Source organism: Amaranthus tricolor, chromosome 8 (assembly GCF_026212465.1).
Source record: "Amaranthus tricolor cultivar Red isolate AtriRed21 chromosome 8, ASM2621246v1, whole genome shotgun sequence".
Taxonomy (NCBI): domain Eukaryota; kingdom Viridiplantae; phylum Streptophyta; class Magnoliopsida; order Caryophyllales; family Amaranthaceae; genus Amaranthus; species Amaranthus tricolor.
The window spans coordinates 22,620,581-22,641,987 of NC_080054.1; the positions used below are offsets into that span (position 1 = coordinate 22,620,581).

The 21,407-nt window shown below is 33.6% G+C and overlaps 2 protein-coding genes and 1 non-coding gene across 4 annotated transcripts; 2 read left to right on the plus strand and 1 right to left on the minus strand.

The window, feature by feature from the left end:
- Positions 1–4,075: 4,075 nt before the first annotated feature.
- On the plus strand, positions 4,076–14,222 carry LOC130820659 (casein kinase II subunit alpha-2). 2 transcript variants are annotated; one of them, XM_057686114.1, is made up of 11 exons: positions 4,076–4,217; positions 4,345–4,480; positions 7,776–7,905; positions 8,643–8,837; positions 10,069–10,226; positions 11,741–11,831; positions 11,913–11,978; positions 12,665–12,747; positions 12,867–12,930; positions 13,037–13,105; positions 13,521–14,222. In XM_057686114.1, the coding sequence occupies exons 2-11, from the start codon at positions 4,395–4,397 to the stop codon at positions 13,578–13,580; spliced, it is 1,002 nt and encodes a 333-aa protein (XP_057542097.1). In that variant the 5' UTR covers positions 4,076–4,217; positions 4,345–4,394; the 3' UTR covers positions 13,581–14,222. The 2 variants fall into 2 exon arrangements, with proteins under 2 accessions (XP_057542097.1, XP_057542096.1); XM_057686113.1 differs by having other exon boundaries at positions 4,136–4,480.
- A 1,782-nt stretch (positions 14,223–16,004) lies between these two features.
- On the plus strand, positions 16,005–16,078 carry TRNAI-AAU (transfer RNA isoleucine (anticodon AAU)). The gene has a single exon. It is a non-coding gene; the product is annotated as a tRNA-Ile (tRNA).
- Positions 16,079–17,663: 1,585 nt separating this feature from the next.
- On the minus strand, positions 17,664–18,605 carry LOC130821657 (uncharacterized mitochondrial protein AtMg00810-like). The gene has a single exon (XM_057687446.1). The coding sequence runs from the start codon at positions 18,603–18,605 to the stop codon at positions 17,664–17,666; it is 942 nt and encodes a 313-aa protein (XP_057543429.1).
- Between the last annotated feature and the right edge of the window lie 2,802 nt (positions 18,606–21,407).

The window sequence follows — 21,407 nt, forward strand, 5'->3', positions numbered from 1 at the left end:
TCAAGTTCCATGGGAGTTGTTATCAGGTAAGGTTGTGAGAATAACTTCAGTACAAGAAAAAATTCAGACTGTACTACACCTTTTCTGTTGCTAGGTAGAGGCATTTGGCATATTTATTTATTTATTACTCTTTCTGTCCCTCTCATTTTTTACCTGGTGCAAAATCGGTGAAATTTGATGGAAAGTGAAATTAGTGGAGTATGAGATAAAAAAAACAAGTTAAGGATATAAATGAGTGGCTAAGATGGAGAAATATATAATTTTATGGATGAGATTAAAAAATAAAAGTGAGACCACTGCCAAATAAGAGAGAAGTGCAAAATCAAGGAAACAAATTAAAATGAAAAAATGTTGCAAAATGAGAAATAGAAGGAATATTTGTTAAAATTGTCTTTCACCGAGTCTTTTTCTGTTTTTATACCATAATTCCCATTTTGTCAACAAGCAAACTTATTTCGTTGTATGTCGTCCACGTAGGATGGTACTAAAAATATATTTTTATAATTTTTGTTTAAATAAAATCGCTATCTTAGTTAGCGGTTACTCAAAAAAAAAATTAGTAAACCGCTATTTGAAATGAGGATTTTATTTTAATAAAAATATGTTATAACAAAAAAAAGGATAAATCGTCATGTTAGATGTAAATAATTTGCCAAGATCGTTACGACGCTAAGAACTTATATGAACGATGCAAACAACAAAGAACAAAGCAAAGTTTGATAATGTAAACTAAGCAAAGAGACACAAAGATTTTTGGAGGTTCACCCAATAATGGCTACGTCCTCCGTCATGTGTAGTTTCTATTTATATTATATCAATAGAGTATAAAATACTCTTACAAATCAAGTATTACAATTGTGTAAGAGATAAAAACAAAAGGCTGTGTGTTTGGCTTAGGGGTTGTGTTTTATGTGTCTATTGAGTGAGTATGAGAGCTATATATATAGTATTAGGTACATTAAAGTCAATAGCTCACTGAATACATAATTAATATTGAATAATGAATGACATGAAACAAATTTAAGAACTTGAAAGGTCGAAAAACAGCATTCTAGCACATCAGTGGATCCGCTCGATCGGAACAGAGAGCTCGCTCGGTCGAGCGGGTTAGTCGAGCGAGCTATAGACACCCTTTTGATGCATTCTGTCTAACTGCTCAACCAACAAATAAAGCTCACTCGATCGAGCGGGTTGATCGAGCGACTATTATGCTTTCTCTGCCATAATTCCGATCGAGCAAGCATATACCAAAGGCCTTTGCACTTCTTCATTAATCATCATTAACACCAATAATTCCCATGAATACTCTTCCACATTATCACACCCTTTGGATTCCAAATCCAAGAGTCACACATGAATGCACACATCAATTGTGCACTCAAGTCACATATCATTCATGATACCATTCATAACATCAGATAATAGTTTGTCCTAGATATATTTCCCACTTTTTTGTTCAACATATACCTAGGCATCATTCATACGATTAATAGTTAAAGTAATAATTGATAGACAAATAATCATCAAAGAAACCTCAATTCAGTAGTCGCGCCTAGTAGCAAGGAACTTAAAGGTCCTGTGTTTGATTCCAGAAGACTATCCAATATGAGTTTTTTTAAAAAAAGATTTTTACGCTAGTTTATAAGTAAACCGCCGTTTAAAATGGCAATTTGCTCTTAATAGTAAATCACCATCTAAAATGGCAATTTTATTATTAACCCAAAAAATGATTGAAAACCGCCATTTTAGATGGTATTTTGTTTTCAAAGGGAAACGCTATCTTAGATAGCGATTTTATATGGCAGAATTAAAAAAAAAATCATCCTACGGTAAATAGAGAATTATGTTTCTCATTGACATTAATTGTGAATTATTTCCATTGCAATATTTTATCATATATGCATTCTATATTGTGAAGCACTGAATTTTTCATAACATATTGATATTATATCTCGAGAAATAAGAAAATTACATAATAAATGAAAATACATTGTTAGATGAAATGGCAAGTGATTTATATAATTAGCAATCAAATTTTCAAACAAAGCTTAGTAGTAAGATATGCAATAATCGAATTCACTATCACATAAGTCATATTTTGAACTTTTTTTTTATTTAAGATAAAGCATGTCATGCTTCGTTTGTTATGTCTTTACGAAAAATAGTTGCCAATCACAAAGTTTTCAATCATGTAAAATTTTATGCAGTATTTTTCTAGAGTCATAAGACGCAGAAAAAGTTTGTAAGTACTATAACAAAGATATAATTAGTTAATAACTCAAGCATTAGCGATTATAATGTTATTAAAAAAATATGATCATATTATCATGTATGATCAAAGAGTTGAAAATGAAAAATGACAACTTTTAAAATTTAGCCAAATAATCAAATTCATAGTTTAAAATTATTTATATGGTATTTGATTTTCCAAAAATGATTTGAAGTATATTAGGTTAAGTATTTAAATGTAACACCCTGACCCCATCAAACCATCGGTGATTATTTATGAAGGTTGTAGACTAGCTTTACAGACCAACACAACTACACAAGTCTTTTCAGCGCATCCGGAAAAACTTCTTAAGAAATCACCTTTTAAAAATTACTCGTCCCACCAAACACGCTAAACTGTGTAGTTTTTAATAAATGAACTTGTTGATATGATTAGTCTATTAGTCCTTTATAAAAATTCAACTTGGGATATCACACTCACCCTACTTAAGATTGCATTGCACTAAGTAGGGGTGTTCAATGTGTCGAGCCCTTATCCAGCACTTTTTAAAAGGGCTTTGTAAGGGTCCGGCCGAAAATGGGCTGGGTCAAAAACGGGTTGTACTATAACTATAATGAAGCGGGCTATAAAAGGGCTCAATAAGGGCCGAAAACGGACCTTTGTAAATAGCATAATTAATATATAATTTAAATATTATAAATGACAATGTCAATGAAATTATAATATTTTTTCAATGTATTTATTATAAATGATAGTTTAATTATTATAAATTGAATGGAATTTAAATAACTTTTCGTAGTAAAAATGGGACGGTATGGGCCGGGACTGGCTTTGAAAGCCCTGCCTATTTTAAGCCCATTTTAATAATAAAAGAGTACTTATCCGATCCAGTCTATATTTACTAAAATTCGGCCCAACTCTTATCCGAACCATTGAACATCCTAGCACAAGTTGGAGGTCCTAGGGTTGTTAATGATGACAATTCCCACTTTAACTTGCTTCAAGAGTCCTAAATGTGCAGCCTATGACAAATAAGGTTGACGGAACTCTTTCCTTGTGGACAAAGATGAAACTGGCTTCAATGACCAGACCTTCCTTTTCCTCCTATGCAATCAAAGGTTCATTCCTTTAGGTGTATAGGTTGTTGCTCCCTAAGTAAATTTGCTTCACTCACAAAATCAGAAGAATAATTTAAAGCTCAACTCGGAGTATTAAATTCACCCCACATAAAAAAGCAACGTCTTCGTTCATCGTAGTAGGAAATCTAACTATATATGCATATAACTTCAAAAGTGTAAAAAAAATAAAACTATAAAGTACAGTGAACAAATATGATTGGAAAAAATAAATAAAATTGTGCATAGTATGTAAATATATTTTGAAATAAGCATATAGCTTGAGACGACCTTAAATAAAGAGTTAAAATTCTTATAATACACACTTGATGAAATATTTAACTCATAGAAGTATATAAGACACGTCTCTCGTTAATATCGTTTTATACAACAATTTGGAATATATTTACCAATAACTATAAGAATAATTTGCGAATTATAGCCTTGAAACTTAACATTTTTACGAATTGCAGCCATCAAAGTATCAATGTTTACAGGTTCAAACCAAAAACACTAAATGCCTTAGTAAAATTCCAACCACCAAAATGATCAGAATTCTATATTTTGACTTAAAACTATAAATTTTGATACTTTAAAGGCAATAATTCACAAAATATAAAAATTAAAGCCGTAATTTATAAAAATACTAAACTTTAACCTTATAATTGGCAAAGTATTGTAATAATTCTATCACTTGAGATCTAACAGCATCTAATGATAGTCGGTGATAATTAAGTGCTCTTAAGTATTTAATAAATAAAATTAATAAAATCCTAAAAAGGGCAGTCGTACTCGTCGTTGTGTAAAGTGTAAAATCCATTTCGATAATGGAGATATCAACTTGTCGGCTTCACTCACTCTCTCACTAATAGGCTTGCTTTCTCTCTCTTCTTCTTCCGCTTATTATTCTACGTGTGCCGGATGCGCAACTTCTTATCCTACGTATATCTCTACTTTGTTTAAAAACCCTAAATTTCAGCTCGGTTTTGGTCTGTGCAGCGGCCATTAACGCCGGAAATTTCGAGATCTTCGCCGCCGGAAAATCTTCGATGTCGAAAGCTCGAGTTTATGCTGATGTTAATGTTGTTCGACCTCGCGAGTATTGGGATTATGAATCTCTTACTGTTCAATGGGGGTAAGCTTTTTTTTTGAAAGAAACCCTAGTTTTCGATTCAACTTGGATTTTGAAGTAATTTTCTTGCATGTTGATGTAATTGATTGCTGATTGTGATGTTTGTGATCGTAAATTTTTTTTTAATTCTCTCTTTAGTTTGATTACGTGAATTTGGTTTTGATCTATTTTGATTTTAAATTAAAGAAATGGCTTAATAGAGGATGAGTTTATTTTGGAAGATTTGGGGATTTTTGTTGAAGTGTTTTGAAGTGATATTAGGTTTTATTGGGATGGGCCATTTTGCCGCCAATTTTTGATCCAAAATAAATATTGGTTATGGATGCAAGCTGACGCCTACATCGAATTCTTATTGGTAATTGAGTTTAGATGATCAGTTTTTTCTTCATGCGGTTTTACTACTTTGTTGATCAATTCTTGATTTGATTTCATGTTTTTCTCCTGTCACATTGTTGGGAGAGAAGACTAGAGGTGTTTCTCATTCAATGGAATAAAATTTGGTAGATATGTGTAGGTTGCCTCCCACCCCCTCTCAAGACTTAGTGTTTGACGTCCTACTGTTTGGGAGAATACATGGAATTAAATCAGTTGCTGTAAGAGGGTGTAGTAAGGACTGAAATGATTTCTTAAAGATACTCAAGTAGTAGATAATTGGATTGTTGGAGTAAGTTTCACATGGTCATATTTCATCAAAAAAAGTTTCAAATGGTCATTAGGTTAATTTTAAGCTATTAGGTTAGATGTGTTCTCAGCTGAAAGATTTGGCTTCTAGAAATATGGTGTATCAAGAGTTACTTTTAAGAAAGCTTTAAGGTTGTATGCATTACTTTGCCCCCTATTATGATATGAAGTATTGTTTGAGAATGCAAGATGATATATTTCAAGTTCTAATTCTTATTGGCGATTAGAGTTTTTGAATTTAGTTTTTTACTTGGGGTTTTACTACTTGATTGAACTATGTTTGCATTGAGCACGGGTTTTGTACCTTCTTCATCATAAAAGTATACTAGGGGGTTTCAGTTACCCTGCTACTTGATTCAAACAAATTACATTTGCTTGATTTTTGTTGATTTTTTGTCAAGATTTTAGTGAATGATATCCTTGTGTGTTGGAGACCACTTTTTTTTTCTTCTTTTTTTTTTTTAACCAGAATTTAGTATTAAAGATTATACTTCATCAATGCATGGCTGCTTCTTTGTGTTCTATATTCCATGTATTCATTTTTTTGAGCTGATATTTGAGTTGTTTTACTTTAAAAAGAAGGTCTTTGAAGTTTCTGAATTGATGGGTATTAAGATTTGAGTGAGAAGATGTCTGTATGCTAGATGGATGTATGATGTCATTTTGAGGTGAAAGTGTTTCACTCATTTAACTGCTTCTCTCTTTCTTGAATTGATATTTTTGGATTTGATCTTTTTGGAGAGAAATTAGTTAATGCTCAAATGAGTTGAAATCTAGAACATTGGAATTGGGAATGAAATTCTTTTTTGAAAGCTTTGGGATGTTACTTGAAGAGTGAGGTGAAATCAGGTTTTTATTTGGATGCATAATTTTATTGCCAATTTTGGTAGAATGATTGGTTGAGGGTGCAAGTTGTCATCTGTCATGGTCTGATTGGTGATATGAGTCATATGATTAGTTTTGTAGGTTGTACTATCAAATCTAATTTTTTGCTATCTATCTGAGCACAATATTGCAAAAGCGCGTTGAATTCCTAAATAAATTTTAACAATAAGGCCTATGGCCTAAGGATGGCATTATGAAATTAGATTTAGAGCAGTAAAATTTGTAAGGAAAAACACTTAAAGAGAATGGGAAATCACATCCTACGATCTTCCTAAATTCAAAGGGAAGAGTAAAAGTAGTAAATTGATCCACAATGTACTTGTCAAGCTATCATCTACTGTCAAAACTCAAAAGGCAACAAATTACAATCTAACAAATTAACTCTTCGAAATAAAAATGTAAAACAGGGACAACATTGCTAACAACAACACAGATAAGCTTGGGCAAACAATTATCTCCTCACAACAGAAAGAATTACCAAAAAGTTTTCCTTTCACTGAAATGAGTTTGACAAGATATTCAAAGAATATTCGGCTAAGTGGCTAAAACAGTGACAGCCTTATAAATATAGTTGCTGGTTTGGTGCTAAATCTAACGGAAGTAAAAAGTTTTGAGAAAGTAAGTTGGTGAAATTAGTGATAAAAAATATTATGATTTACAATATTAACTGCAGGAAAGACCACAAAATATTAGGAAGACAATCAGCAATGCCGAAACTTTGTCCCATCAAGATGAGGTCGACATTAGGAACAAAAAGAAATAAAAAAAAGAAATATGAATATCGGTTATAAATTTGAAGGTATGAAACATTTTAACAAAGACAGACACAATAATAGGCAACTAGTAAAACTCAAGCATAAACAAGACAAATTCTTGAACAAAATTCAACACAGCTCAAGCACATGACATCTAGAATTATCACATCCGTCTGCTATCTACAATTAAGACCCAAAGCCTCAGAGGCCATATTATTCTATGTTGGCCTACTTATACCACTATCCATTTTGCATCTCGGATTATGGAACCGGTTTTTTCATGTCAAGGGGTGTTACTGGTTCACTTTTAAGTAGTATATATTTGGATGTTCTTGTGTCCTGTTTCTTTGGTGGTTTTAAGTTGAATCTAGTGTTTAGGACGCTTTCATTCTCTGTTTATACATGGAACGATTTGAGGATATATAAGTTTAGAGTTGAGCACACGATATAAACCTGTGTGGCAGTGGGTTTATTGGTCTCTTTATATACGCAGATGCCTGCATTATAATACCTTAATGGTTTCTTCCCCTGTTATTTTCTCTGAACATAAACCATACTAGTTATCCCTTTTCCTCTCTTCACAGTATTGTTTTTATTGTTGTGGGAAATGACCTTGATATGCTAGAGGCAAAGCTGCATGTTTTTAGTGCTCCATATACCTGCTCTAATGTCACTATGTAACAATCTTTTGAACGATTCTCTCAGCTGTAATTGATTGTTGTCTCAGAGACTCTTTTTTATCTGCCATTGCTTCAGGTGCCATCAAGGCATTGCAATATCTGTTTGATAGACTGTGCTAGATTGACAGCTTTCTCCCCTATTCTGGACTTTATAACACTTTGTTTGCTACATTTGTTTATTTCTAGCTTTTAGATATTGTGGTATTCTAAATATTTGGCTGAATGTTGGCTTGTCTTTTTACTCATATTCTGGAACCAGTGATTCTTTAGTGTCTCATAAATCTTGTATGGTTTCAGAGATCAAGATGACTATGAAGTTGTCCGAAAGATTGGAAGAGGGAAATACAGTGAGGTTTTTGAAGGAATAAACGTCAATGGTAATGAACGATGTGTTATAAAGATTTTGAAACCGGTTAAGAAAAAAAAGGTGAGCTTTCTTTTTCACAGACTATGGACATGAAGCATTTTCTTGATACTTTATCTATATGGTTTAAAGGAATAAAGTTCTGAAGGTTCATTATTGTGCTGTAATCTTGTTATAATTTTCAACAATCAACCTACGCAATATTCTATACTTTTTTGGTTGTTCATGCTATAATGTATATTGGCTCTCATTTGAATTGGGGTTTTTTTTTTTTTCTGCATTTCATCTAGTCTATTGGAGAAGGAAATCAGCTAAATTGAGTAAAAAAATGCAAATACATTATTTTTTTGATGGGGTATCAAGAGGAGATTACTAGCTTTAGGAACTACATGACAGATCTTCTTATTACTGAACAAGGGATAATGTATGATTCTTATGAAAATTTGAAAGGATATTGCTTTGTACTGAGCTTTAAGGTGGAGATAATTATTATCTTTTGCATTTTTATATGCTCTTGCTGGAGTCATTATGACATTTTAAGATAGTCTATCATCTCATATTTCTTGATCTGAGACATTGTAAGCAATAATATGTGTAGCATTTTATGATACAAGATTTTCTCATGATATGTTTTATTTTATTGTTCTTCACATATTAAGCTTTTCTTTGTGTAGTTTTGGTGTATGTACTGCCTAATTTTTTTTGCATGCTCATATTTTCGTATTGGGTTTTGAATTGAAAGCTTCTATTTGAAGCTCATTATAAGATATTTTAGTATAAGATATTTTTTGTTCTGACAGATCAAAAGAGAAATAAAAATTCTTCAGAACTTGTGTGGAGGACCAAACATCATAAAGCTGCTTGATATTGTCAGAGATCAGCACTCTAAGACTCCCAGCTTAGTCTTTGAGTTTGTCAACAATTCTGATTTTAAAGTTCTGTATCCAACACTGTCTGATTATGACATTCGTTACTACATCTATGAGCTTTTGAAGGTAATATGTGTTTTCTTTTAACATTTTCCTTCATACGTTAGTCTTTGGTTGTGTGGTATGGCTTTGTAATAATCTTAGGTTGATATCCATAAGCAGCTGTGGTCTCAGTACTGAAAGCAGAGTTGTTCACAAGTACAGTTTTTAGCTCTTGATATGTTCCTTTAACTCTAAGATGAGTGAAGTTGATTCATCATTTACAAAACTATCTGGAGTTACATGCTGGTCCAGGCAAGGGAACGGGGAATGATTAGTGACATTAATGATATAAGGATGGAAATGATATGTGGATGCCAAAGATGTATAAACATTTGCTTTCTGACTTCAAAGAAGGGATATGCTTCCATCTAATGAATCCTCCTTCAATCCCAGTACCCATTTTAGTAGGAATCCATTTCTGGTTAGGTGCTAGAGGCAGATTTGGGTTTTTCTGCATAGGTGGATGCAACTTAGTTATAAAGTGCTTGAAGATCTGAATTCTGAATATGTTTTTTGAATCCTGATTTTGGCAGTCTCTAATTCTCTATTGGGATTGCTAACCAAGCTCTTACCTCATTCTGGTTTATCTTTATCCCATAGTTATATTGGTTCATTTAACTGGTTTATCTTAGATTCATCTGTACTGACTTCTTGAGATGAGTTTGGCATTTTAACAGTTGAAAAATATGGAAGCATAAAATTAAAATTAGATGTAGAATTCATTTTTGAGTCTTCTATTACTTTGTAAGAATAGGTTTTGTATAGGCTTTTCTACATATTCAAGCAATTTATTTCAGAAACACTTCATAGCTATCTTTATTATCAAACATACATATGCTGCTCGTTCCTTCATTCTCTTGTATGCATTGAATACTGTGATGACTCGGGTCAAAGGATCTAAGGGCATTATCGACATTTCACATTTAATTAGTCTTTGTGTTTTGTTAGATAGAATAGTATTATTTTGGTAGTTGTCTTTTGGGTGTTAGGCTATATAAAGAGCCACCCTTGTAAGAATGAATCAGTTTTTTGGATAATAAGAATAAGGATAAGTCCTTTTTGAGTCAAGAGCAGACTCGAATTGCTCATATCTTGTGTTCACTAACCAGTTTTGGTTACGGGTCTAGGCCGGTGTATTACAAATACCTGTATCCTATTATAGTTTTGCTATTTCGCAAAGGCCCACCTTATGGTTTGTCAAGCTTGTACTAGTTCACATTTGCATGAGCTAATGCAAATACTAATTATCTGACAGGCTTTGGATTTCTGCCATTCACAAGGGATAATGCACCGAGATGTCAAGCCTCATAATGTCATGATAGACCATGAATTGAGGAAACTTCGTTTGATAGATTGGGGTCTTGCAGAGTTTTACCATCCTGGCAAGGAGTATAATGTCCGAGTGGCTTCAAGGTTAGTCTCGGATTTAATGTGTAGGATGTTATCAACACATCCCTTTTTACTGTCAAATCTCAGTAATGTTTGTAATGAAGGTTTCATGGACCGCGGTGGACAATCACTAGCATTTTGTAGTAATAATCATGATTAGCCAATTGGTTGAATTAGTACAAAAAGACCGTTAACTGCACTCAATACCATGTTTTTGGCTTTCTAATGGGACAATATGTAAAGCTTTTTTGAGGACAAAGGCGGGTGTTGGTGAGAGCACGGGCAAAATGCAAATTTGTGTTTGTCCCAACCTCTTGTAGGGAGTTATATGGTTCATCTCTATTATGAATTTCTGACCACATTCTTCATAGTCCATAAGGCCTAAGGGGTAAGGGATGTAGGAACAGAATTTGTGATACTTAATGCCCATTCTTTACTCCAATCTGAAGCTGGTAAATTCTGATGTAAATGCTCACACCAATCCTGTATTTTTTTTATACTTTCACGTGTCCAAAATTTAGAATCATGACATCCTTTCTTCTCCTCTCCCCCCGCCTAGTCTTTCATCTCGTTTCTTTTTGTCCCTTGTTCTATTTTCTCTCTCTAGAATCTCACTTTGTCTTGATGATGATATCGACAAAATTGATTAGGCCTCTCCATGTACTTTAAGGAGATGCTCCAAACATATCTGTTTGCTCGAGTACTCATGGAAGGGTATGGAAGGGCAGGTGGTACTTTGTGAGGTTGGTGTCTGGAAAGACATTTATGGCAGTGGTTGAAGGATTTATATATTTTTATTGAATATTTACTTATGAAAGTTCTTATCTAGTATCTATAGGATGTTACCAAGAGGGTGCTTGGTATAAATTTATGTGCTAAATTTCACCAAACTCTTTTGTAAACAGTTATAAGAATCAATGGTTTCCATCGTTTGGTAAATTAGGTACCAACTTACTTGCTGCAATAAGTTACTATGTTTGCGATCAGTGTCAAACTTCAAGGACATGGAAGTGTGTTTTGAGGCTTTGAGCAGCTGATACTTGGAGGATTGTTTCACAGGCTTTAGCGTGCTTTTGTTATCAACTTCTGTTCACCTTCTAAAATGTAGAATGAAAAATGTTGACGATTGTAAAACAACTGTTATGAAATAACCAGTACTTACCCTATAGTTTTTTTGCTTCATCATGTAGTATTTAAAAAAACAGAAACCACTTCCTATTTCCCTCTGTGTATGGAATCGAAAAACATTACCACAAACTTCTCCCTTGTTTTTTGATTACCTTATTTGACGGGACCTTTGTGTGTTAGATGTCTTCTTGTTTGGTTTCATGATCAGGCATATGAATACCTTAATGATGGGCTTGAACATACTTTTGGTGGAGGTCCTAAAAGATATGGTTATGAATATTTTCACAAGATAAATATGGATTCATCTATTTAAGTTCCACTATATTTGGAACTTAGCTTCTGATTTATAGAGTTCAAAATAATTAAACTCTTCAGTGATTTTATCCCTTATACGTTTGACATTCGTGTAGATACTTCAAGGGGCCAGAACTTCTTGTTGATTTACAAGATTACGACTATTCTTTGGACATGTGGAGCCTTGGTTGCATGTTTGCTGGAATGGTAAGTTGCAATTCTCAAATTCCCTTTCAAAAATGTGTTCTACGCGTGAATTACTTATTATTCCACACTTTTCTTTGATAGATATTCCGGAAAGAGCCATTCTTTTATGGACACGACAACCATGATCAGCTTGTAAAAATTGCAAAGGTATGCTATTGATGTCACATGTGAAGTTTCTATTAGATGGGAGAAATGGTTAAGCAGGAAACAATTTGACTCATACTCCATAGAAAGATTTGCTTGAGTAGTGATGGAACACATATATCCTGTGTAAACTATGTAAGAAAACAATATCTTTTTTTCTTGTTGACTTGAAGTTGGTTCTGTTTCTGCTTGCAGCAGAACTCAAAGGTCTCTCATGACCATCTGGTTAAATTGAACTTGAAACTAACGAGAACAGGTTGGGATTTTCTTTTTTTCCTAAATTTTTCAAGTAAGGGTTGACCTCCTTGTGATGTTTTAAACATGTTATTAATGAGGTTGGAGCTTGCTTGACATTTGGCACAAAATGGAATTTTCATGTGTGATTAAGATGATCAAGATTTTGTGGTGTCAATTTCTACAACATTTATACTTGGTCCTCTTGTCAAGGATAGTTAATCCCTTTAAATTATTGAAAGTAAATGGATGCTGTTTGGAACATGAAAGTGGTTTATAATGTCTGCACATTCTACTTTTGGCTTTCTAGTGGCAAGAGGCCAACAGGTGCTCTTGCTACTAATGGTATGAAAATCAATTCTCCATTGTGAGGGTCAAACCCTCAAAGCGGGGAGCTGAGAGCAATCTCTCGAAAATCACCAATTGTTTTGTGTCATTCTTCTGGTATTTTCCAGGTGCTTGGAACAGATGAATTGAATGCTTATTTGAACAAATATCTTCTAGAGCTCGATCCTCAGCTTGATGCTCTTGTTGGAAGGTATTGTTCTGCATTGTGTGGCATTTTTGCTTTTTTTGCTTTTAAGATTTCAATATTAGAAATAGATGTACCTTGCTTTTGAAGCAGTCTTGTTGATATATGTATCTCTGCAACTGTAGACACAGCAGGAAGCCATGGTCAAGATTTGTTAACCCAGATAATCAGCATTTAGTTTCCCCAGAGGTATAGGATCAATTGATCAGTTTTAATTGAACTGTAAGGTAATTGTAAGTTCTTCTGATGTATACTGTGAGTGCTGTACTGAAGTTGTATTGTATACCTTCTGTAGGCCATTGACTTCCTTGATAAGCTTCTTCGCTATGACCACCAGGATAGGCTTACTGCAAAAGAAGCAATGGTAATTTTCTTTAGTATCTTCTGCAGCATATAATGTTTGATCAATGAACTTGTGTGCTATTTTGGGTGCTATTTTGTCAATAGGGTCAAATCAAGTCATATATGAGCATGAAGCTATGGCATACATTTTTGGTGCTATTTAGTCGATAGGGTCAAGCAAATTAATTGTTTACAATTTTTTCTGTTTGTATATGATAACATGACACAAATGCTCGCTTTAAAGTGGACCATACTCCTTTTGTTAGCAAAAAAACGAGCATCTGTAGCTCTGTATTGTGGTTGGCATCCGAAATTGCTGTAATGTAAACTTGACTTATCTTTGGCGGAAGTTACATTTTCATGAATACTTTCCATAAAATCTGCGCCTCGAGTAACCTGTCCTCACATAATGACTTGCATTTTTTTGGTTGAGACAGGCGCATCCTTACTTCTCACAAGTAAGAGCTGCAGAGAGTAGCAGAATGCGGACACAATAGCTCACTATTTGACAAGGCCATTGTAGGCTGGTGTTGCGACCCCTTCATTTTAAACGTTGTAGCTACTTATCGTGTCAGGTAGACATCTGTGGTTACAAAGGGGATTTTATGTAAAATGCATAATTATTCTCTCATGGGAAATGAAAGTTAACAAGTTATGCTACAAATAATATGGTTGTCATTTGTGTTTGTTGTAACCTTTTGTGCATTATGGAACAATTGTATAGCTGTGAATTGCCAAGCCCAAAGAGTATTTTCTAGGAGTTACCTAAGTTCAGTGCCTGGCAGGTTCAAATAGTAATTATGAGAATATAATTCTTTGTTTTGAATCAGTTTCATTGAGAGATGGTCTCTTATAAGAGTAGTAAAGAGCTACTCTTGTGAGAGACTGTGTCTTAGTGAGATGATCTCATAACAAGGAGCACATGTGCTAATAATTTGTAATAGTTGGGCTCTTCAACTCATGCATGAGGGTGCGTCTCTAGGTGGGACTATCTTATACAAGAAAGATAAATATTTTGTGTGGACTTGCTAGTAGCTTAGATATGGAACTAGCTCCTCTTTTTTCTTGCATAATATGATATTTTAGCCTATTTTGCATTAATGTACAAGAAACAAATTAATTAAAGAAGTGTTTGGCAACTGATTGTTGGCTGTTGGTCTTTTTAGTTGGTTTGTTTGACCAATTGGATATGTTGTTTTTGTTGGCTTTTAAGTTAGCTAAAAAAGCCAGCTGCTCATAGAGATGTGGTAAATTAATTGGTTGTTGGCTATTTATTAGTAGGAAAAATGGGTCAATAAGCCGAAAGCCAACAAAAAAAAAAAGATAACTTGAGTGACTTTTTTATTTTGGCTTAAAAGTTAGTTTTTAGCTGGTTTAAAAGCTATTTATCGAATACTATTTTTTGCTGTTTGACCATCCAACAAGCTAAAAAACAAAAGCCAACTAAAAAGCCAATTACCAACCACCCCCAAGTTTTTATTAGCCTTGTTTTGATACTTAGTTACATAATATCAATGTATATATGTTCTACTCTTACCGAGGATCTATCTTGACTCGAAAGACTCTTTTGGCCTTATCCTCCTTTATGGGTATGAGTTGTCATCTTTCATTTTTTTTTCAAACTCTGCTCATAGTACGTAATACTGGGTATGATGATGATGATGTGTTCTACTCTTAAAGAATCAAATTTACCTTGAAAGTTGAGAGTCAAATAGTGTGGAAGTAAAAAAAAAAAAAAGTAAAAAGGAAGTAAAAAGGTAGAGAAAGTATTGTTTTTGTCAATATTTTAGAATTAAAAGCTTTGACATAGTTGTTGAAAAATACAAGTTATAAAAGAAAACTCCTTTAGATGCATTGTTGCAATTATACTTGAAAAATATTCATCAGTTTTTTTTTATATGAATTATGTAAATTTGAATTTTATTTAAATTATGCTATTGGCAGATAAAAAATACATTATTTGCTTGATAAAAAAATTATTAAGTCTAATTTTGACTTTTTGTATCAAAAGCTATACTAAAATGAAAGTGCTCATTTTCTCTAAAAATTAGAATTTTCATCTATGAAGACAAGAATACGAGTTAGGATGAAAAGTGAGTTTCGCTAACTCTGAATTGAGCGAAAAAATTTGTAAAGCTCTTCAATACAAAATATATCACTAATTATGCCAAGTCATTGAAAAAATGATCTCTACATGCACATATTCGAAAGCTGTCAAACTTAATCATTTGTGTTTCGGATTTAATGATTCTCATTACTAAGACGAAATTAATTCTCCTTTTTTTCTTGTAGAAATAAAATTTACCTTAAAATAAAATAATAACTAATCAGTTTTTTTAATTTATGGTATCCTACCTTACTTCTCAAATTCAAATACAAGAAAACTTTGCTACATTATCATCTTTTTTCTTAGCTTATTTGACTTTAAGGTTACAAGCAAGAGTTAAATGAAAAAAAATTACTAAATTTCGCCACCCTTTTCATTTTATCGCCACCCCCCCTTCCCACGAAATTACGTATTTGTCCCTGAAGTTTAAAAAATTACAAAATTGCCACTCCCTACAAATTTCTTATTTATAATAATAATAATAATAATAATAATAATAATAATTAATTTTTTATATTCTTAAAAAAAATATAAATAAAATTAATAATAATAACAGTAGTAATAATAATAATAATAATAATAATAATAATAATAATAACAATAATAAAATTAAAATTAATAATTAAAAAAAAAAAATTGAGTCGCCCAGAACTGGGCGATTGAACCATGGTTCAGCCGCCCAGAACCGGGCGACTGGACCCCGGTTCAGGCGCCCAATTTTGGGCGACTCAAGTTTTTTTTTTTTTTTTTTTTGCTTTTTGGAAAATAATAATAATAATACTAATACTAATAATAATAACTTATAAATTAATGTGGCTTATTAGCTCAGTTGGTTAGAGCATTGTACTAATAACATAAATGTCACAGGTTCGAGACCTGTATAAGTCATTATTTAATAATTATTAATTTTTTTAAAAATTAATAATTATTAAATAATGACTTGTACAGGTCTCGAACCTGTGACCTTTATATTATTAGTACAACGCTCTAACCAACTGAGCTAGTAGGCCACATTAATCTATAAGTTATTATTATTATTATTAGTATTAGTATTATTATTATTATTATTTTCCAAAAAGCAAAAAAAAAAATAAAAATAAAAATTGAGTCGCTCAAAATTGGGCGCCTGAACCGGGGTCCAGTAGCCCGGTTCTGGGCGGCTGAACCATGGTTCAATCGCCCAGTTCTGGGCGACTGGACCCCGGTTCAATCGTCCAATTTTGGGCGACTCAATTTTTTTTTTTTTTTTTTTCTTTTTGGAAAATAATAATAATAATAATAATAATATTATTATTATTATTAATTTTATTTATATTCTTTTTGAAGAATATAAAAAAGTTAATTATTATTATTATTGTTATTGATATAATAATAATAATAATAATAATAATAATAATAATAATTATTATTATTATTATTATTATTATTATTATAAATAAGAAATTTAAAATGAGTGGCAAAATTGTAATTTTTTAAAAATCAGGAACAAATTCGTAATTTCATTTGAAGGGGGTGGCGATAAAATGAAAAAGGTGGCGAAATTTAAGGATCGAGAATTGAAATCTTAGACACAAACATTAGATTCTACTGTACTTGGAAAAGATGGACGGGTTTGAAGTAGGTAGCGAGACAGTACAAGTACTGTATATAACAAGCATTGCTGTGCTATTTTATAACAGGCATCCTATGATCGATTTTATGTGACGACACATGAATGTTAAATGACAGCCAATATGATGAATATACAAAGCATTTCTTTCCTTTTTTACTCTTTGAAAGCATACCAATTTAATGATTGAATCAGACATTTCTTTCTTTCTTACAATAAAGTCAACTTCTATTTTATCATACTAGTGTTTGGTAAACGATAAATAGCTAATATGGTAACTGATTTGATTTGACTAGCTTATTATATTAACTAGTTTAACTGGCGATTTTAAAACTTAATGCAATAAGCAGCTTGTTCTTTAAAGTTAGAAGATGAATAATTTTTTCTTTAATTTGTTAGAAATCCATTCATTATCATGAGCTTAGTTTATTCTTGAATTTACATTGTGTGTGTTTGTAAAACATCAAGTAGGAACACATACCACTTATTTACATGGAGGCTCAAATCTAAAATTGCTTTCAATACAAGTAAAACTCCGACTGTGTTTACTCCAAATTTACTACTTTTATGTAAGAGTCAATACTGGTTAATTGGGAAGTAAAATTTCGAGTCAGTATAATATATTCTAGGGCCTTAATATATTATATATTTTAACAGTTATATCAATCAAAATCAGTTACAATCAGTAAAAATCAGTTTCAATTAGTAAAAATCAATTTTGATCCGTTTCCATCAATAAAAATCAATTTTGATCAGTAAAAATTAGAATAACTACATAGTGTAAGAAATGATTCCTTGCCATTCATTTCATAAAATGATGAACATATGCACAAGATAATCTCTAGTTTTAGGAAACTAAATAATCTACAAAATAATAATCAAATCAAAAGATTTACAAGAATATACAAGATATGATTTTATTCTAATACACCCTCGCAGTCGAATTGGGAGGTTTGCGAACGCTGAGACTAGAGCGAAAATCATCAAAGAGAACTGTGGTAGGCCCTTCGTAAAAATGTCGGCGATCTGATATCGAGAGGGAACGTGAAGAACACGAACTTCACCACGCTGAACTTTTTCACGAACAAAATGAATGTCCATTTCGATATGCTTAGTGCGTTGATCAACAGGATTGCCTGACAAATAAAAAACACTAACATTATCGCAATAAACAAGGGTTGCCGTAGGAATAGGACAATGAAGCTCAAGAAGTGAGTTACGAGTCCAGCATGTCCCGGATACAACATTGGCAACACCGCGATATTCAGCTCTAGCGCTGGACTTAGAGACTGTAGGTTGGCGCTTCGCAGACCAAATGATTAAATTATCACCAAGAAAAACACAGAAACCGGAAGTGGAACGACGGGTGTCAGGATAACCACCCCAATCAGCATCGGTATAAGATAAAAGAGAAGAAGTAGCTGATTTGTATAGTTGCAAACCATGATCAATAGTACCCTGAACATATCGAAGGATACGATGAAGGGCAGCCATATGTTCAACTCGAGGATCATGCATAAACAAACAAACTTGTTGAACAACAAAAGAAATATCCGGACGGGTGAAAGTAAGATACTGAAGAGCGCCGGCTAAGCTGCGATACAAGGTAGGATTATCATACAGAGAACCAGCGTTTGCTCCAAGTTTACTAGAGGTAGTCACAGGAGTAGGAGCAGGTTTGCACTGAGACATGCCGGCTTTGTCAAGAATTTCAGCAGCATACTTTTGTTGAGACAAAAATAGACCTGCAAAGTTACGAGAAACAACTATAGCCAAGAAATAACTGAGAGGACTCAAGTCCTTCATAGTAAACTTATAGCTTAATTTGGACATGATAGACTGACAAAGAAAGATCAGAAGATGCAGTAAGGATAATATCGTCCACATACAACAAAAGATACGCAACATCAGACCCATGACAATAAACAAACAGAGAAGTATCAGAAAGACTATTACGAAACCCAATAGTAGTAACAAACTCAGCAAAACGTTGATACCATGCCCTAGGAACCTGCTTGAGACCGTAAAGAGACTTTCGGAGAAAACAAACGTGATCGGGACAAACAGGATTACGAAAACCCAAAGGTTGATGCAAGTACACAGTTTCATTCAAGTCACCATGAAGAAAAGCATTTTTAACATCTAATTGGTGAATAGACCAAGACTTAGAAAGTGCAATACTCAAAACAATGCGAATAGATGCAGGTTTGACCATAGGACTGAAGGTTTCATCACAATCAATATCTTCCCTTTGAGATTTACCATCATCAACAAGACGCGCCTTATAACGCTCAAACGAACCATCAGACTTGGTTTTCACCCGAAAAATCCATAAGGAACGAATAACATTAGCATGAGGAGGTCGAGGTACAAGATCAAGTGTGATTCTCAACTAAAGCGTCAAACTCATCCTTCATGGCTTGTTTTCAGTTCGAGTCACAGAGGGCTTGGATGTGATTTTTGGGAATGGGTGAAAAAGAACATTAAGGGTGTGAGAAGTGTATTTGAAATTTGGTTTAAAAATGTCATGCTTACTATGCGTAACTATGCCGGTAGAGGAAGTAGGTAATGGGGCGGATGGGTGATTGGGTTCAGTTGAGGTAGGTAGTGGGCTAGTTTCTAGAAATGGGCTGAAGGAAGAAGGACGCCCACTAGGTGGTTAGAAATGGGTTGGGTTTGTTTCTGGGTCAGGAGGGGGGAGACGTAGGAAGGGGAATGAGAAGTAAGGGGCATTGTGGGCCTGTGATAGGTGCCCCAGTCGCAGGTGAAGGAGGGGGAGGTGAGGAGGGTAATGGGCTGGAGTGTTCATGCGGCCCTGCAGAGGGAAATAATTTGATTAAGATAATGTTGGAGTAATATAATGGGATTGGGATTGTCTAAAAATTCTTACTTTGAGGATTAGGTGGTGAAGACTTAGAAAGAGGGAAATTGAATTCATCAAAAAGGACAAGTCGAGATAAAATAATCGTTTTAGAGGAGAGATCATAGCACTTGTAACCGCGATGTGATGAAGGAAACCCAAAAAGACACATGGAGAGAAGTGAGGTTACAATTTGTGAATTTCGATGGAAGGTATGAGAGGAAAACACAAGCACCCAAAAATCCGGAGATGTGTTAAGTACGAGATTTATTATGATAAAGCATATGAGTAGGAGTTAAGTGACCGAGCAATTTAGAAGGAAGAATGTTAAGAAGATAAGTGGCGGTATTCAAAGCGTGAGGCAAAAATACGGGGGGAGGGAAGCATGGCACAATAAAGTACGAATGATATTGTTAATTGTGCGACTTTTTTCGTTCGAATTTCCCATTGTGAGAGGAAGTTTGTGGACAAGAGAAGCGAAGAGTGATGCCCCGACTAACACAAAATTGATGAAAAATTTTATTATCAAATTCATCCCTATGATCGCATTGAAAAGATTTGATATGAAGTTCAAATTGAGTATTAACAAATGTATTTAAATTGACAAAAACATCATGCACTTGAGATTTGCGATGTAAGGGAAAAGTCCATAAAAAATTGTTATTGTGATAAAGAAAAAGAACATAATATTTGTAACCCGATAGACTTCAAATTGGAGAAGTCCATAAATCACTATGAATAATCTCAAAAGGTTTAGTACTAACAAAAGAAGAATGAACAAAAGGTAATTTAATATGTTTTCCCAAAGGACAAGAATGACACACAAAAGACGGAGAGTTTTTACATTTGATAGAATTAGAAGAGTACAAAGAGTTCAAAATTGCATTTTCCGGATGTCCTAGACGGGAATGCCAAATACTAGAAGATAAAGCTGAAAAAGCCGAAGATATTAGTGAAGGGATGGTTGCTCCATCTGTCAATTGGAAAGGATAAAGATCACCAGTGCTATTAAATCTCAAAACGATATTCCTCGTGGTCAAGTCCTTCATAGAAAATCCAAATAGATCACATTCATCAGAACCCATATTATCAAGAGTAAATTTGCGAACTGAAATGAGATTTTTAATAAGTTGTGAAGCATGTAGAATATTTTTTAAGGTAAGGGATTTGTTAGAGGAGGGAAGGGATATTTGTCCGTGACCATGAATCGAAATCATATGACCATTACCAACAATAATAGCGTTATTTAAATGACGCTTTAAAGGAGAATAATTAAGTAAAGTACCTTGAGAACGAGTCATCTGAGAGGTGGCACCGGTGTCCATGTAATATTGCTCATGGGGAGAAGATAAAGAGAGAGTTTGCATGGCTTGATCAATATCCGTAGCACAATAAGATCCTGAGCAAAAATTGTGAGCAAGTTTCGGACCCACTATTGCAGCAGCAAATTTTTGGAGTGGATTGCATTGGAGTTGATTGTGAACAGGCCCAAGGCTGATTTGGGAACGGGCAAAGGGGCTGAGCCCATTATTGAGGACCCTAATTCCATGAGAAAATTTGAAATCTTTAAGTCAAAAAATCAAAAAAATGAACCAAATAATCCAACTTTCAAATTTATTCCAAAAGTAAGCATGAAATTCCCAAACCTGAGGTTTGGGGCTGTTCGCAGTTACTAACTGCGAACAGGTCAAAAAAGAAAAAATAGTTGTTCGCAGTTAGTAACTGCGAATAGCTATTTTGACCTGTTT

Coding starts and splice junctions, on each gene's coding strand:
- LOC130820659 (XM_057686114.1), top strand. CDS start 4,395: ATGTCGAAAGCTCGAGTTTATGCTGATGTTAATGTTGTTCGACCTCGC. Junction 4,481..7,775: donor TCTCTTACTGTTCAATGGGG/GTAAGCTTTTTT, acceptor GTATGGTTTCAG/AGATCAAGATGACTATGAAG. Junction 11,979..12,664: donor AGCTTGTAAAAATTGCAAAG/GTATGCTATTGA, acceptor GGTATTTTCCAG/GTGCTTGGAACAGATGAATT.
- LOC130821657 (XM_057687446.1), bottom strand. CDS start 18,605: ATGAAGGACTTGAGTCCTCTCAGTTATTTCTTGGCTATAGTTGTTTCT.